General features: G+C 45.1%; 1 protein-coding gene across 1 annotated transcript; it reads left to right on the top strand.

The window, feature by feature from the left end:
- The first annotated feature begins 1,439 nt into the window (after window positions 1-1,439).
- Window positions 1,440-16,434, top strand: TMPRSS3 (transmembrane serine protease 3). The gene is given in 12 exon segments (XM_041487779.1): window positions 1,440-1,527; window positions 1,656-1,766; window positions 2,650-2,766; window positions 4,147-4,270; window positions 5,320-5,445; window positions 6,127-6,170; window positions 6,901-7,066; window positions 9,562-9,731; window positions 11,134-11,229; window positions 12,361-12,503; window positions 13,641-13,793; window positions 16,414-16,434. Coding segments are annotated over 12 exon segments (1,359 nt in total).
- Window positions 16,435-18,036: the final 1,602 nt, after the last annotated feature.

Raw genomic sequence — 18,036 nt, 5'->3', positions numbered from 1 at the left:
ACAAATTCAGTTTACCTTCAAAAGATTTTTCTTCATACCACAAGCAAGAGTGGACCCGAGTGCAGATGGATCTGGTAGGGACAATCCACAGCCCTCTGGCCTTTGCAATCCCCGTGGCCACTGTGTGCCAAGCTGTGCTTGCCCACCCGGAGCAAGCAGTCACACCGAGGAGGAGGAGGAAACACGACCTTCCTTCCCCAGGTGTGAGGTTTGCCAGCTCAGTGATGTGATGACATCTTGTGTCGACTTGAACACACGAGCATTTTTCACAGCCACATTATTCACACAGAAACAAACGTTTCCCCACGCTTTCCAGACACATTTTTGAATGGTTTGTTTGAAATTTTGCCAACCTGGAAATTGGTCCATCAAAAAACCTGAATATACAATGCAGCAGCCCTGGAGGATTAACGTGTCTGTTTGCTCCTTCCCATTGGTTTCAAAATAACCATGGGTTCCAACAGAGACAGGCTGAGCTTCCAGAATGAAAATAGAGCAATTTAATTTTCTAGTCCATTAGCTGCTACAGCTAAGATTTTTGGCATAGCAGACACCAGCTCCATTGCCAAAACCAGTTACTCAGCTGCTCCTGAGAGTCTGAGGAAGACCTGGGATTTACCTAGAGAGTCTGTAAACCCTTGGAGACACTCCTCATCCTTGACTGATTGTATCTGCCAATCTCAATTATAAAGCCTGAGGAATGGGGAAGTGAAGAGCTGTAAGAACTAAAATTAAAGACAAGGTTCTGTCAGTGCCTGTGTGCACTCTTGACCCAGCTGTGTTTGCTATTTCCCCACAGTTTGCCCTTTGTATATCAGAATGCATTTGAGACAAGTGAATCACTCATTATTTTCAGCAGAATCTCTTGTCATCTTCCAGACTGGCAATATCACTAAGCAGAGGTCAGCTCTGGAGGCCAGTGGTTGGTAAACAGATCCAGCTCATGAAATGTATTCTGCAATAACTACTGATGTCTATTTTAACTTTAGATGCAGCTTTTTGTACTTGAAAACTCAAGACTCAGCTTTAAGCCATCACTCTTGCATTTACAGCAAAACTTTGAACAAATCACTTTTTCACAGTTCTTTGAGACTAGGCAGAGGATCCTGCTTTTTTTTTTTTTTTTTCTTTTTTGCATATTTAGCTTTCAATAATTTTCAGTTAACCTTGCTTCCAAGACCAAAGGGACCAGTGAATTTCCTCTTTCTTGTCTTGAACTTTTATTTATGAGCTGCACACCGGTTCGATTACACAAACAGAAGAGGTCTGAATTTCATTTTTATCCCAGAACTCAAGTTTTCAGCAGAGGTGCTCACATGCTTGAAAAGCTCCCAGTGTGATGTAGCCCATGAAAATGAAAATTTGGAGCTCACATTGCTGATTGCACTGGGGACAGGCCAGGTGCTCTGCAGGGCACAACTCACACCCTCCCAAGGCAAATGCTCAAGGGATGTCTGAGAGCAGCAGCAGCCCCAAAGCACCTGGAACCTTCTCATTCCCTGAAAGAGCAAATCTAAATCCCTTCAGGTGAGATCAGCTCAGGAAGCATATCCAGGAGTTATTGATGACATCTAGTTTAATGTTAGATAAATCTTTTTGATTGCCAGCTCAGCTGGTTTAACCTCACAGAAGCTTTCTCTCTGTTTGTTTTCCAGGAGATATTGAACCACCTTCAATGTGCCATGCTCTTGTCTCCCTAAAATACTTCCCATATATCTGTGGTTTATTCCTTGCAGTAATCCTAGCAGTTGCCATTGGCCTGGGTGGTGAGTACCATTAGTTATTTATTAAGTTCTCACTTAGCCATTCAAATGCTTAATTTTTCATGAGCCTTTTACTGAGAATGGAATTAAACTGCTACTGTGGCTTGTTTGTGGAAGTAAAAAATCTTGTTGAGGTGATGGCTTAAATTTTATTTACATGTAGGGATAAAATAGGTCTGGCACTCCTGAGAAGATTGGTGTAATATTTACAACACTGGGGAACCTGCAGCTTCAGGAAACCTTCCTCCAGTAAAATTTTGTCAGCTCCCCTCAGGCAATGAGCTGAGTTTAGAAACTGGGGGTAAAAAGGCTCCTGTGGGTAGCCCACACCATATTTTAGTCTTGTAATTCACTTCTCTAAGTTTGTTTTCAAAGAATTAAAGAACTTCCCCCTATCAAAAACAACTTCTACAAGGGAAAAGAAAATGCAGAATGAGTTTAGCTGTGGCTGGGAAGTGTGACCTGCCCGTGTCCAGGGGTTGTTGTGTCTCCACACCTGGAATAGGGAGCAGCTTGTGAGAGGCTGAGGCATCCCCCCGGGGAGAGCAAACACTGGATGTGTTTTCCAAGGGTCTCCATAATTTCCTGCTCAGGGTCTGAGGCACCAGGCAGGAACTCACCCTGGAGTGAAACTTAAACTGTGCAGAGGGAGCTGGGAAGGAGTCAGCACACGCAGCAAGGCTGACTCCTCCTACCAGTCATTACTAATAAATGAGTTTTAGCAGCACCATGTAGCAACCTCCAGGTTGTATTTCAAAAGTTCCTGGAGTACAGGAGCTGGCTTTTCCTTAGCAAGACTGAAACCTGGACAGAGAATGGAATGCAGAAGTGTTAAATTAAAATCCAAGTGTGTTTTCATTGCCCTGTGTTCTTTCATTCCTTTTAGTCCAGTACAACTGCATTGGGAAGTTTCGCTGTCGATCGTCCTTTAAGTGTATCCAGAAATCAGCCAGGTGCAATGGTGTCTTCAACTGTAAAGAAGGGGAGGATGAATACAGATGTGGTAATTTAATTTTGATCATAAATCACTCCTACCTCCTCCCGTAGAACTGGCAAGTTATCAAGGAATGCTTGTTGTAAAGATTTTGGGTGGGACAAGAAAGACAGAGACCAATGGAATATCTAAATCATCACTTCAGAGGAACAATCTCTCTGAGGTACTGATTTACAGTTTACAAAAAATCAGGCTGCTTTTTGGATAAATGTGATGACTGCTGAATATTGTTACTGCCATTTTTGATAATTATCTCCAGTAGAAGCCCAGATGCTTTTTGACTCCTCACATTTCCACTGCCTGCAAGGTGTAACCCCACTGCCTTATGGTGTGTAAATATAGAATACTCTGAATTCGCTGGCACGCAGTTGTGCTGTGTCAGTTTTGAAGACTGCAAAATCCTGGTATTATCTTAAAGGATGTGGGAATGGGAGAAATCAGAATTTTGTACATTCAGTGCTGAAGAATTTGCTGCTTCACGTGTGAGATGGACAACTTATTTCTGAGTTTCTCTCTGTGGTGGTTTTGGGAATCACAGGGATGTTTTGAATGTTACTTCCCTGTCCTGTGCTATGGAAGGTGACTGTGGTGTTCACAGCCCCTGGAGGGAAAGGACTCTTAACATTAATAAACAGAATTACTGGGTTTTAGCTCAGAGCACTTGTAATCCTGGCTCCTGTACCTACAGGTAAGGAGGCAGCACAGCTTTCCATCTGTGCAACAGCAGGAATGACAAGAACCACGAGCTTTTGGCCCCAGCTAACCCTGCACAATGTGTTCAGCATTTGCAGAGTTTTCCTCAGGGAGGCTCGAGGTGTCTGTGAAGCCAGTGGCAACACCTCTGCTTTTCCTGTCTTCTTTTGCAATTCCATAACACTGGAATCTGGGCAGGTGTGGGAGAGCCCTGATCAGCAGTGACCACGTGCATGGCCTCCCTTCTCCCTCACAGATGTGCCCTTTCCCAGGTCCAGGACAATGTCACCTCTCTGACACAGGAGGTGCCCACCTTCATCCCTTACCCTGACCACGGGTACCCTCAGGGCAAAGCATCTGCACCTCCAGCTCACTGCAATCAGCAAGACTTGCTTAAAGCTACCTGCAGGGCCAGGCAGCCTCCACCACCTGTATTAGAGTAAGATTTTTTTTTCCCCTAGCTGTCCTAGCTCAGAGTACCTTATTTCCCTTCTTTAATGGAAGGAAAAAAAAAATAAAGAAAAGCACAGAAAAATTCTGTCAAATGATGAAAAAGATAAGTAGTGGCTCAGTGGGGCAGAAAACAGACACCACAGCGGTGCCTCGGCACTGTCCTGTGCCTGTTGTGTGCCTGATGTCATAGCTGACTATGATCTTCACAGCTGACTGAGGCTTTTCTTGTCCTGCATCCCAAAGTCAGGCTGAGTGGGAAGAGGGCAGTGCTGCAGGTGTTCACCTCTGGCTCCTGGCGCACGGTCTGCTCCGACGACTGGAGGGCAGAGTATGGCAACAGCACCTGCAGGCACCTGGGCTTCTCCAGGTACGGACACCAAGGGCCAGCAGCTTCATTTGCCTTTTGAACAAGCTCTGAGCTCTTCAGTCTTTCTCATGAAACCTTGTGTTAGTTTGTGCCTTAAAAATGACTTAATCCACCTTTGTGAGCCACACGATTGAGGAGGTTTGAGATGATGTACTTGTGCAGGGCAAATACCTTTTATTACTGCTATAAACCTTGCATGATGGCTAAATAGAATGGCTTGGCTAAATCTTCCCTGTGTGATGCAGGTGCCCAAATCCTATTTGTCACTCCAGTAGCCTGTCAAAGAAGCACTAAAAACATATGAGCATTTTCCGCTTCTTTTACTTCCCCTATAGGTAAATTGTATACCTATAATAAATATAGGTATGCAATTGTATACCTATAATAAATATATATAAAATTTATGTCGTGACATCTGACAGGATTTAAGGTCCACCTCATAATTAGAGAAGAACATGGCAAGGCAGTTCTTGCTGGCTTAATCCCATTCCTGAAAAAGCACCCTTTCTTTCACAAACTTTCATAAAACTGAGAAAAATCTGAAGTCGTGATTTGGCATGATGCTCTGTTATTTCTTACCATGGCATCATTCTGATATCTGTTATAGCTAGCAGTATCAAGCTTCTTTGAATAAATTATTGTTGCCTTTAGGATAAAATACTTCTCAATTTTTCAACAAAGAAGAGAAGAAAAAATTTAAAATTATTCATCCTCCCTGCCACAAAACATAACTCTAGAAAAAGGAGACAATGAGCTTGCAGGTGGCTCAGGTAGTGTGCCAACCACTTACAATGAAAAGTTCATTGCAGTATTACAATTAAAATTTATTTTCTCTGCCAGTTAAATACATCTCAGCATGTGTGGCTTCCACACATGATTATGTCAAAAATACATGCATGTGGTAAGGAGCATAGGGGGAGGAAATAATTACTTTTATTGAATGCCAGAATCTGATTATTGTGGTTTTCATTAGCAGAACTGGTGAATTATTTAAGCAGATTGCTGCAATGCTGTCTGGGGAAGAAGCTGTGTTTATGGTTTATTTGCAGTTATGTGAGTTCAGGTTACCTGCCCGTGGCTGCAGTTGAAAAACAGTTCCAAAGACATTTCGTATCCCTCAGCCACTGGTTCTCAGCTGATCAAGTGACATCCCTGCACAATGCCACCAACCTCAGGTATGCCTCAGCTGCTTCAGGAAGAGAGCAATCAGTAGAAGGGGAATTATTGATAGTTTAGGGTTGTTGCTATTTTTCGAGCTGTTTTTTGTAGGTGTTTGGTGGTGTTACACATGCTAGACTGAGGTTCAGCAGCAATTTGCTGGAATATAAACTGAGAGTCTGATCCAGGACCCACTGAAATCAACAAAGGCTTTCAAATGGGCTGTTTGGAATGACTGTTTGTCCCATGATGCCATTTTTGCAAACGGATAGGCACCAGGCACTGCTGTTTTCCCCTTATCAAGCAGTTTGTTTCAGTTTGCAGATCCTTACACGTTTCCCAGTGGGTTTATGAACCCTTTATGGTCCATTTACTCCTCCTGACAAATGCTGGGGTTTTTTTTTTAGTTACCTTCCAGTGAGAAGGGAGCAATGGATCCAAGGAGACTTCAGATCTTCCTGGTGGAAGAGTGAAGCCCTCTTCAGCAGGGCAGCATGTGGCCTGCAGCCTCCTGATGGTGGCCAAGCTCCTGACCTCAGTATTCCAGTTAAAGGCCCTGATTAGATTGGATGAGTTCATCCAGTTCTTTCAATATTTGAGCTACTTATAATTATGGGCACAGGAAAATGATATAATATTGAAAAAAACACAAGGTATTTGTGAATTAGGGCTAATGCTGCATTGTCTTCTCATCTCAGGGAGGAATGCACTTCTGGCAATGTGATCATCTTAAAGTGTTTGGGTAAGAATCAGAAAAAGTGAAAATAAAAGCAGAGACTATCCTTCTTTATCCACTGCATGGCAAGAGTTGGGAGCAGCTGTGTACTCAGGGCATATTATACTATCAGTTTATCACACCAAAGAAAAATTGTATTTTTTATGTAAAATTTGAAAGCATCTCAGAAGATGAAAATAGGCTGGGAGGACAGATTGGGAACATCAGATAGCAGGAGCATTTCAGTGAGAATCCCAGTAGGAAGTGTATATTTAAGGACTGTGTGTTGAGTCCAGGGGCTCACACTGTAATTCCAAGTCTTTGGCATCTTGGCAGGAAAAGCGAAATTCTGTCTTAATTGAATTCTCATCCTGCACCTCTCCATGCTACCTAATTTTCAGACTGGGATACAAAAATTCAAAATACAACAGCAAAATCACCATGAGGGGAGAGGAGATGCCTGATCCTGCCTGTGTGGGACCCTGAGGACGAAGGAGAGCAGAGCAGGGGGCTTTTACAGCTCAGCTGAGCACTGCACCTGCAGGGAAGGGAGAAACACGGACCCCACAAAGCCCAGACCACGAGTGACCTGCAGGGATGGGAGGGAGGAGGAGAGACCTCTGGGATGTGGCCATGGGGATGGGGTGAGGATGCTCCAGCTGCAGGGAGCTCAGCAAGGCTGGGAGGAGAGGGGCTGAACGTGACCCAAACCAGGGCTGTGTTTCCTCTCTGGACCGTAACCTTTGCTCCCTGGCAGCGTGTGGGACTCGGGCCAGCTACGGGCCGCGGATCGTGGGGGGCAACGCGTCGTCACCCCAGCAGTGGCCGTGGCAGGTCAGCCTGCAGTTCCAGGGCCACCACCTGTGCGGGGGCTCGGTCATCACCCCGCTCTGGATCCTCACGGCTGCCCACTGCGTCTACGAGTGAGTGCCCAAAGCCCCCTGCTCCGGGGACACTCTGCTTGCTCTTAGAAACAACCCGCAGGATGCGCTGCCTCATCCGTGGCTGATCCTTAGGGGTTTGGTTTTGGTGTTTTTCATGTATTTGTAACGCTGTGATTCTTCAGTGTATAGCTCTAAACTCCATACAGGGTGTTGTTGTCTGAACAAACTGCTCTCCCAGTTTGGTCAGACAACACAATTCCTCTCCAGGCCTGGGAATCAAGGATACCTTATAGCTCTAAACTCCATACAGGGTGTTAGCTGCTCTCCCAGTTTGGTCAGACAACACAATTCCTCTCCAGGCCTGGGAATCAAGGATACCTCACTGTCTTGAACCCCAAGAAATGTAGACAAAAGTGAGCTGGGGGGAGCAAACTTGGGATCAATGACTTCGTTTCCTGAAGCTGTGATTGGAATATTAACCCCTGTGAGAAATGATACTCACTTCCAAAATTCGAAAAGGTCTATTAAAACCTTGTCAAAAATACAACAGAAGACTGAATAAAGAAAATATTATGGGGCAGGGAGCAGAGGATCTTTTTCAACATGTGCTCATCCACACAATGGAGGTTTTGCCTTTTAACCCTTTAGCCCTTCCCAAAGTTCTGTCCATTGACTCCTTCACCATCCAGTGGTGGAGTTTTCTTCCTTAAATCTTGATTGGATCAGGTGCTGCCATAGTAACAAGCTGACCCTCCCAAATGTCCCAAACCCAGGCCATCCCATAATAACAACACAGGGGGGGTAAAATACAACCCTGAACATATATGCATGATATTTGCCTTTTAATTTTGAGAGTCAATAATTGCATTACTCATCTATCACACCCCCAATATGCAAATGGAGCAAAGTTATAAAAATGTGAAAACCCGTGACCCATTGTCCATTTTTGGGTGTAGCTCCTGGGGGGGCTTTGTCTCTCCTAAATGTACCTGAAGGCCCTTCAATAAATAGAACTACTTTTTATTCCCTAATTTTGTCTGACATCTGTTTTAAGGTAGTCCCCAAAAGGCATCATAACATTTAAGCTGTTCCTCTCTTTTTGCATGAGTCTTTATTGAAAAAAAGCTTCCCCAAGAAGTGATCTAAATCCAGAATCCCTGTTTCCACATGATCAAGCCACTCCCAGCATCCTGGGAAAACATCTTAAAACAAGATTTAAGAGCTAGGTTTTAGGTATCCCAACCTGCAATTTCTGTAAATTGCATGTACAGAATTTGTATTTGGCTTCTCTGACCCACTGGAGCTCCAAAATAAATTACAGGATTCTTTTCAAGTTGACCAATCAGTGATTATTAGTCACTCACAAGATTTAAGAGCTAGGTTTTAGGTATCCCAACCTGCAATTTCTGTAAATTGCATGTACAGAATTTGTATTTGGCTTCTCTGACCCACTGGAGCTCCAAAATAAATTACAGGTTTCTTTTCAAGTTGACAGGACCAATCAGTGATTATTAGTCACTTATACTGTGCTTTGTGCCCTTTGCCACTTACTCACTGCTCCTTTCTATGCAGCTCAAGAGGTCTTCAGGTGGTAAATAGGTGCTAAATAGTTATTTAAACTCTTCTTCTTTGTGTAATTACAAACATATTTATAATGAGCTGTCTGGTTTTGCAGTCTTGTTTGATGCTAATAGTGCAGGAGCACCTCTTGCTCTTACAAACTCCTGACCACTTTCACCAAAGACATTTAGACAGCTAAAATGGGATTTGTCTGCCCACTTTTAAGCACCTGCAACATGGATGTCTTCTTCTGAGTAAGTTCTTGTAGGATGCTTTTATGCCCAATAGAGAGAAGAGATGGGATAGACAAACCCCACTCCAAGTTCCTATTTAGAGCCCTGTGTTGCCATAACAAAATTACTTACGAGTTCAGCATTTTAGAGCCTTTGTCCTTGACTTTTTCACCCCAGCCCAGGTGGTTGTGGTGTGTTTGAAGGGTGATGGGGATGGGAGCTGGCAACACAACCCCCATTCCTGGAGCCTTTTCCCAGGGAAGTGAGGCCAAAAGGAGAGGAGCTGCTCACGTGCTGGAGGCTGAAGGATGTGCCAGCTCGTGGACTGGGGCAGAAACACCTTCCAGAAGGGAAGTTTCTCCTTGAAAATGCCTTGCCACAAGTGCTGCTGAGGTCTGGCTGAGTGCAGGTGTGCCAGGCAGCAGCTGTGGGGTCTCACGGGAGCACAGACAGCTGGGCTGATGAAAAACTCTCAGATATTTGTAGTGAGATACATATAATTGCCCTGATAAAGTACCAGTGACCTAGTGTCTTACTAAGATCAGTCACCCAGTGTCTTAGTAAAAATAGTTTTACATTTTTAAAAATTAGATGCAAAACATGGCCATTATTAATATGTAGGTAAGCCAGCACAGCAGACTGGAGTTATTTGCCTGTTGTATGGATAAACTCAGGGGCAAATTGGAAAAACCTGAGGGTTTTCCTGGAGGTCTGACCCTCTCTTCTACCTCTTTGTTCCAGCCTGTACTTGCCGAGCTCATGGAGTGTTCAGGTTGGTTTTGTGACTCAGCAGGACACCCAGGTTCACCCCCACTCAGTGGAAAAAATCATTTACCATCGGAATTATAAACCCAAGACTATGGGGAATGACATAGCACTGATGAAACTGGCAGCACCTCTCGCTCTCAATGGTAATTTATCTCTGTGAGCTTGCATTTGACACTCTCCCCTCCCCAGCTAACACACCCCTGTCCACACAAGACCAGCAGAAACCCCCCAGCCTCAGTGTGAGCACCTCCTCTGTACTCCATATCCAGCCATGGACAGCAACAACGTGCTGCAAAATGTTCCCAGTCCACTCTGGTATTGATTTACTGCAGGCATTTATTAATAGGCAAACATTAACTTTATTCTTTCTAAATATTCTTCCTATCTAAAATAAACACCCTGCCTCATTCTGCTTGGAGGTCACTGAGATCTTTATCATGTCCTTTCCATGAGTCCTGGGGGATCCACAAGTGTCCAAAGCTGAAAATCAAGCCTGAATTTCAAAGAGAAGAGAAGGTGATTGAAATATAATGATTATTTAAATGAAAACTACTTTTATCTTCTTGACAGGATGCTACCTGCAGTTGATACAATGAGTTGAAATAATATGTAATAATGTTGTATGAATTGAAATACCTGCCAATGCCTCCTAATCGCTGTGAGCTGGCTGCAAGGGGAGCTGGTGCTCTTTGTCACATCTAGGCAGTCGTTTTCTAAATCAATTCTCTTGTAACGGTTTAAAATTTCACTTTTAATGAAAATTCAGCTTGATTTTATTCTGTTTTGTCTCTCAGATTTCTGCTGATTTCTTCTGCTCGTGAATAGCTTTGGGAATAAGGAATATTAAGGGATAATTGAGAAATAAGGAATAGTAGGAAGGAATAGTAAGGGATAGTAGTGGCTGTGCACCTGAGCATGATCCCACTGTGTCCCACGCTGGGGGCTTGATGCCTTGAGCTGGGATCACTGCACTGTGCAGAATAGAACCCCTGGGAGCTGCCCAGTTATATTTTGTATTTTCCCTCCCTTTCCTCAGCACCCATTTGTCCCTGCAACCATCAAGCTCTGATTTTATCCCATGAAATTCCATGTCCTGGAGCGCAGAGGCGCCGAAGCTCTGCGGGCTGATGGGTGGGAAGCAAAGGATCCAAGAATATTTTTGCCCTCTCGGGGATGTGCACACCCTTCTCAGCCTTGAGAAGTGCTCCTTGTCTCACCCCAGCAGACCCAGGGCCTCTGATCTGCCCTTCAGCTTCATTTCTTGTTGTTCATTCTTCAATTTATCGAGCTGCTGATACCTCCTCGTGTTGCTTCATACCCAAAACTCTCTGGGGCTACTGTGGGGGTTGTCTCAAACTCTCAGTGTTGCCCACAAGACAAAAAACCTGCAGAAAACTGCCAGGCTATTTATGTGGGGAGTGGGTGGTGTTCATCACAAGTTCATTGCAAGCCAAATCTTCAAGTTTTTCTGAGACATATAAACTTTTTTTCTAAATTTTGATTCTCTTCTCTCTCCTTTTTTTTTTTTTTTTTCTTCATAAATAGGTCACATCGAACCGATCTGTCTGCCCAATTTTGGTGAACATTTCCCAGCAGGGAAAATGTGTTGGGTATCAGGATGGGGAGCAACTGTGGAAGGAGGTATTTTAAATTGCCTGCTGATGATTTCACTACGTGCACACATCTTACATACAGTAAATACAGGATTTGGTTGGGACACTGTTTAACACTAAATTTTCTGGAATATCTGGAGGGGGAAAGAATACATATTACTAAAATTTATGCACAAACTGTACTGCAGAAGCACTGTGCAGACTCTTGTCACAAGGAATGGATGGGTATCCTCTGAAACAGTTGAAAATGACACATATAAAATGTCCCCAGTGTTGTACCCAGCCTCAGTCAAACAGGCTGTGCCCTTAAGAACTCCAAGCACAGGAAGCACAGCGTGAATTCAAGAATTAACCATCCCCTTTTTTTAGAGAAAGCATATGTGTTATTTAATGGCAGGTTGGGTGATGTAAAATTGGATAAAACAAAATCAAAAAGAAAAGGGAATTTTTTTTTTTCCCATGACTCATGGGTCATGTTAATCAATAACATAAACTGAACCACCTTCACGTGAAAATGGGTGAATTGTCACCCATTAATTGTTTTTATCACTCTTCATTCATGTCACTGAACGTGTTCCTGTTGCTCAGAGAACAAGAACAGAACATTACCTGACCCAGAGATAACAGCCAAAGGTGGGGAGAAAATGAAAGCAAGGTTTGCCACATAAAAAAAAAAAACAGCCCTAAACTGACAATAGGCAGTGTGCAAATACTCCCATTTGTAGAAAGGATCTGTTCAGGCTCTGAATGAAATAAAATAAATATTTATAAAGTAAATCAGATGTTTGCAGATGATTTGTTGACTAACAGAACAGGCGATAAATTCAGAACAGGTTTTGGCACTAGTATTGAGCACAATGTTCAACAAGCTTTTTAAGTTTATTAGTGTCATTAATTGTCTAGTTTGAAGTGGAAACACACAATGTGCAGATTTTATTGTTATTTTATACACTGTGATAATCCTCTGCAGAGTGGATAATTGCTGTGTTCTGCAAGTGATGAGACACCAAGTTGCCTTACTTTTGTTTTGCCATTTAACCATGTTTCTTTCATCCTTCCTTGCCAATTCTTTGTATATAAAACATTCTCTGTTTATAAATGGAGATTAATTTCAAGGACAGGAAGATTTTAACTGTTTTTTTCTGTTTTTTTTTAACAGGTGACACATCTGACACCATGAATTATGCAGGTGTTCCTCTGATTTCCAATGCAATTTGCAATCACAGGGATGTCTACGGTGGGATCATAACTTCTTCAATGCTTTGTGCTGGTTTCCTAAAGGGAGGGGTGGACACCTGCCAGGTATGGAAGTTTCCAAACTGCAACTGCACTCATTGGAAATGGAAAAACATGAGTGATAAGTTATCAGAAGGCACTCCCAGGCTTTTCTTGGGCAAACATTTGGGTTTGTGCCATTTATTCTGCTTACCGCAATTATCAATCACTGACCGTGTGCATTCACACGCTACAATTTCCTTTTTATACTTCTTCTCTGGGCCTTATCTGATACTTCTGAAGCCAGATTTGCTTAAGACATATTTTTCTGCATGTGCTGCAGCACGGTGCCATCCTTTCTCTGCCTTGGCTGTGACCTCTGCGCTGCACTGAATTTCATTTCCCTGCACTGTGAGCAGCTCCAGGGACCTGCAAGGTGCAGAAAGCCCACAGTGAAAAGCAGCCAGATAGGGCTGGAGAGGAATTCCTAGTGGAAGATGTTCCTGTTCCAAGCAGGAGGCTTGGATCTACACGTACTTCAATGTCCCTTCCAACCCAAACCTCTCCATGATTCTGTGAACTTCATGTTTCCAGATTTGCTCCATCCCAATTACAATTGGGACAAAAAAAAAGCAAATGCAGTGGGTGCCTAGATCTGAATTTTGTCCCCTTTTTGCACATAACCCCCCCAAAAAGGGGCTTGGAACCAGCTGTGCCCAGGAGAGCTGCCCAAGGGCAGCGTGCTCAGCACACAGCTCCACGTGACACGAGGAGCCCTGCTCACCAGTGGGACAGGCTTGTTCCAAATTCCCTTTTTCCCAGTTGTTGTGCTGGCTCTGATTCTCGTAGGGCAGGAAACTGCCCCAGCAAAGAAGAAATGGGAAGTTTTCAGTACTTGGATGTGAGTCCATTGAGCTGAGCCTGCATAGCAAAGTGCCTGGGAAGGGCTGGAAAAGCAGGCAGGGGAGGAGGCCAGATGTGAGCTTGGTGCTGCAACCTTGGGCTCAGCTCAGCTCAAGAGCCAGGAGCCAGGGAAAGAAAAATAAGGTCCTCTACATGTCCCAAAAGTCTCCAAGCCCTGCTGTGAGGTGCTTTTCCCAGGACCCAGAACAGAGCAGAAACAAAAGATTTTGAATTACTGGAGTATGTCTCTCCCCCTACCTCCCAAACAGACAATTCCCTCCTTTTCTGGAATTAAAAGAATTTTAATTCTTTCTCCCTCAGGGGGATAGTGGGGGCCCTTTAGCCTGTGAAGATATGAGTGTCTGGAAGCTGGTGGGGACCACCAGCTTTGGAGTGGGCTGTGCAGAGAAGAACAAGCCAGGTGTCTACAGCAGAACCACCTCCTTCCTGGACTGGATCCACGAGCAGATGGAGGTCTGGGCTTGCCCTGGTTGTCACCTCTGGTTGTCACTTTGTGCCACACGGGGTTTGGCCCATATTGGTCAGAGCTGAGCTGTGTTGTATGGACCTGTGAAATTGGAGGGGGTGTTTGGGGATTGGGACTGGCCCTGGGGCAGAGCAGGGTGCAGGGGTTTGGGGAGGGGCTGGGGGCACCCCACGGGGGTACAGAGGAGAGGACAGCACATCCATAGGGGTGGGAATCACAGGGGAGGGGGACTGGAGCAGAACAGGGAGTCAGGAAGGGCTGAGTCAGGAGATGGGGGCAAGGAAAGAGATCCTTGAGGAACATATCGTGTACACTTCTGGTGCCCCCAGTATAGGAAGGGCATGGGAAGGTTGGAGCAAGTCCAGAGAAGGGACACGACATTGCTGAGAGGACTGGAGCACCTCCACAAAGAAGACAGGCTGGGAAAGCTGTGGCTGTTCAGCCTGGAGGACAGAAGGTTGTGTGGAGAGCTCAGAGCACCTTCCAGAGCCTGAAGGGGCTACAGGGAAGCTGGAGAAGGACTCTTTGTCAGGAACTGGAGTGTCAGGACAAGGAGTGATGGGTAGAAACTGAAAGAGGGGAAATTTGGGTTGGGCAGGAAGAAATTTTTTACTGTGAGGTTGGGGAGGCCCTGGCACAGGTTGCCCAGGGAGGTGATGGATGCCCCATCCCTGGCAGTGTCCAAGGCCAGGCTGGATAAGGCCTGGAGCAGCCTGGGACAGTGGGAGGAGAGGTTGGGATGAGCTGATCTTCGAGGTGCCTTCCAACCCTCACCATTCTGTGATTCTGTGGCTTGGTTTGAAGCCGTGGGGCTGCTCCAGAGGAGCCTGGAGAGCCTGGCCAAAGACACTGCAGAGGGAACTCGGTGTTGGCTGGAAGGAGAGCAGAGACAGGGAAGTGAGGGGACACTGCAGCCACCTTCACCTGACCCAAGGGTGGCCCAGTGAGAGGAGAGCAGCTCTGCTGCTGTCAGCACCTCTCCAGTGCTGCCAGAGAGGTGCTGGGTTCAGGCAGCTGAGCACAAACAGGCGCTGTGCTCCAGGTGGAACTCCAGGCAGGCTCCATTGCCTAGGCAGGGTCATCCAGGGCCATTTCAGAGATCTCAGGCTGTCCTGCCAGGCTCACAGGTGTTCCTGCAGGAGGCAAGGATCTGCAGCTCACCCTGGGTTGCATCCATGGCTCAGATACCCTACAAAGGCTCAGGTGGTGCCAAGTGCACTAAGGCACCTCAAGTGGCACTGGACAGGGGAAGGAGAACCCTCCTGCAGTGCCCTGGGAGGATTCTGGACAGGTAGAGAGCTGTGCACAGGCTTTTAGTTGTGATTTTCCTGTCAATGTGGCAAAGCCACAGAGTGTACATCCTGTTCTGCTGCAGCCTTGTCTTTTCAGACAGAGCTGCTGTTCCCACAGCCAGCCTGGGGGATGAGAAAATGCAACGGTGCCATTCCAGCAGCAGCAACCCAGCAGTGCAGGCACGAGCTGAAACCAGCCCTGGGGCCATCTCACTTGTGAAATATGTGAGACTTCCTCCTTGTTTGATATTGCCAATATCAAACATTCACAGACAAGCAAATGCCCAAAATAAGGTGATGTGTGCGATTTCAGCTCAGCCCACCTCTGAATGCTGGATGACACACACTGTTTTCACAACTTGTGTTGCACGTGATGATTTGTGCTATCACAAGCCTATCTGTCACTCAGAGAAAACAGGAAAACAGAATATTTCTGAGTCTTCAACACCTCTAGTATTACTGATTTTCTTCCCCCTGAATATATCATTGTGATTTATTTGCATATACAAACATTTCAGATTAAGAGCTCATATCACATGAAATCACAGATCTCCATTATAAAGCAATTAAAGGAGGAAAAAATGCACAGCAAAGTCTTTGTTGAGCCAAGTGCTAAAATATTGGAATTTTTCAGAAGAACATCCTTCAGATGTAAGTTTATCCCCTTAGAAAGGATTTTCAGGTGCAGCATGGAGACTTGGACACTTTTTAATGGACTCTGAAGCAAACCTAAAGAAAGTAGAACTAGTGTGCCTTTGGAAGTGTGGCCAAGGGAATGGCTTGTACCTGGCAGAGCTGTACTGGGGCATAGCCCAGATCAAACTGGTCCAGAGAAGCTTTGGGGTGACCTAATTGCAGCCTTCCAGTGCCTGAGGGAGCCTGAAAGATGGAGAGAGACTATTGGCAAGGGCATGGAGTGACAGGACAAGGGGCAATGGCTTCAAACCCACAGAGAGTAGATTTAAATTAGATGTTAGGAATAAATTCTTCCCTGGCAGGGTGGGCAGGGGCTGGGATGGAATTCCCAGAGCAGCTGTATCTGCTCCTGTATCCCTGGCAGTGCCCAAGGCCAGGTTGGATGAGACTTGGAGCAGCCTGGCACAGTGGAAGGTGTCCCTGCCATGGCAGGGGGGTTGGAATGAGATGAGCTTTAAGGTCTCTTCCCACCCAAGCCATTCCATGTTTCCATGATCCAGCTCCAGCAGCCCCTCAGTCCCCTTGGAGACCCGAGTGCAGTGGGAAAACCCTTTCAGAGTTTAACCTGCGGCAACACCAGCATTTGCAACAGATGCATAAATGTTTTTCTTTCCCCCAGAGAGAAGAACTGCAGACCTGAGGGGAGTGGCCCTGCCCTGGGCTCCTGAAAACCCACACCACACTCCAGCCCTGCAGGAGGACCCAGCCCACTCTTCTGGTCACCTGCTCTGAGCTCTGGACCTTCACAGAGCGCCCTTCACCGTTTCTTTTTGTTTCTGGCAACTGCATTTGATGCAAACTGCTGCACACCCGGCCTGTTTTGGGTGCAAGAAGCAGGTGGATGATGGATGATCAGCGTGTGTGCTTACTGTCAGCTACAGATTTTACACGGAGGAAAAAAGCTAAGACTGATAACCCTGGATGCCGTCACGATAAAGTTTTGCAGAAAAAGACTAGAATAACTATAGATCAGGTTGCTCACTGTTATTTTAGTACTTACCTTCCAGGAACCAGACTACAAAATACCTTTTTTCCTGACAGTATTGGTATAGATCCACAAGAGGTCTGTGCTCTGTTGCACAGGTAGCAGCAAATTCCTTTGAATCCAAAAGCAAGCAGGAAGCAGAAAGTTGGCACTTTTGACAAATATGTTCAACTCTTAGAAAAAATAATCTCTGAATTCAAATGTAATATCATGTCGCTGTGAACAAAGTTCATAAAAATCAAATTCTTCTGTGTTTTCCTGCAGTAAATAGCTCTGAAATGAGCAACAGGTTGTAATTTGACTGGAAAGTTCTGAGATTACTGAAATTAAATGGAATAGGAGCTTCTTTTTGCCCTGCTTTCCTTCCTTTTCTCTGCTAATGGGACAATACAGATCCCCCACCCTTTGTGCCTCTTAGTGACATCAGTGTGGGGATGACTGATGCCAGCCAGACAAAAGACAAAATATCTGAAATGCTGTGGTGGTTTCTTGATTTCCATTTTAATACAACAGTCTCAGCTATTTTTAGGCTGGAAAATGCCTGATTGTTTGAACTTGCCCTTTGTAAAAATCCCAGGGTGAAAGTTGTGTAATTTCAGAATTGATCACCAAGGATGGTGTGGGCTGAATAATGGATAATATTGTCAGAGCATTCCAACATCAGCCAAAATTGATCTTATCATCTGATCAGGTGTGGTGATCTGCTTGAGACGTGGTGTTGGATGCAGTCTGTGTGCTTCCCAATCAGTATTTTCATCACCACTGCTGCAAGAAAGCGCCGGCAGAATCACAACTTAATTTTTGCTGCAATGCATCGGGTGAAATCCGAGAGAAAACAGCAAACCCACATGGACTGTCAGGCTCCATGTTCTGTGGATACAAACCTTGATATCACAGGACACTGCTCCAAAACCTTTCACCCTGACTGAAGAAACTGCAGTGCAATGGAAGCAGCAATTCCCAAGCCTGCATGTTGTTAAAAAGAAGAGGGAATCGTTATTGCAAAGCTGACACCAAAACTGGAATTAATTTCAACTGACAGAAGCATGACAGAACTACAACAAAGTATGCTGAACCCTTGTGTAGTTGAGACATTTTCAGAAGAGTTTTAATGTTCATTGCTTGTTATCATGACATTTTCACAGCCCAGCATGGCTGATATTTTAGTAGTATCAGCAGTCTGGAGACGAGAGTGCTGCTTTTGGAACTGACAGTGTTGTTATTTCATATTTCTGAAAGGACCCCTGAAAATTCCTT

The sequence above is a fragment of the Pyrgilauda ruficollis genome, unplaced genomic scaffold (genome assembly GCF_017590135.1).
Source record: "Pyrgilauda ruficollis isolate IOZ18807 unplaced genomic scaffold, ASM1759013v1 scaffold84, whole genome shotgun sequence".
Taxonomy (NCBI): Eukaryota; Metazoa; Chordata; class Aves; order Passeriformes; family Passeridae; genus Pyrgilauda; species Pyrgilauda ruficollis.
Note: the sequence above shows the minus strand (reverse complement) of the source record. Positions and strands in the feature narration are given on the sequence as shown.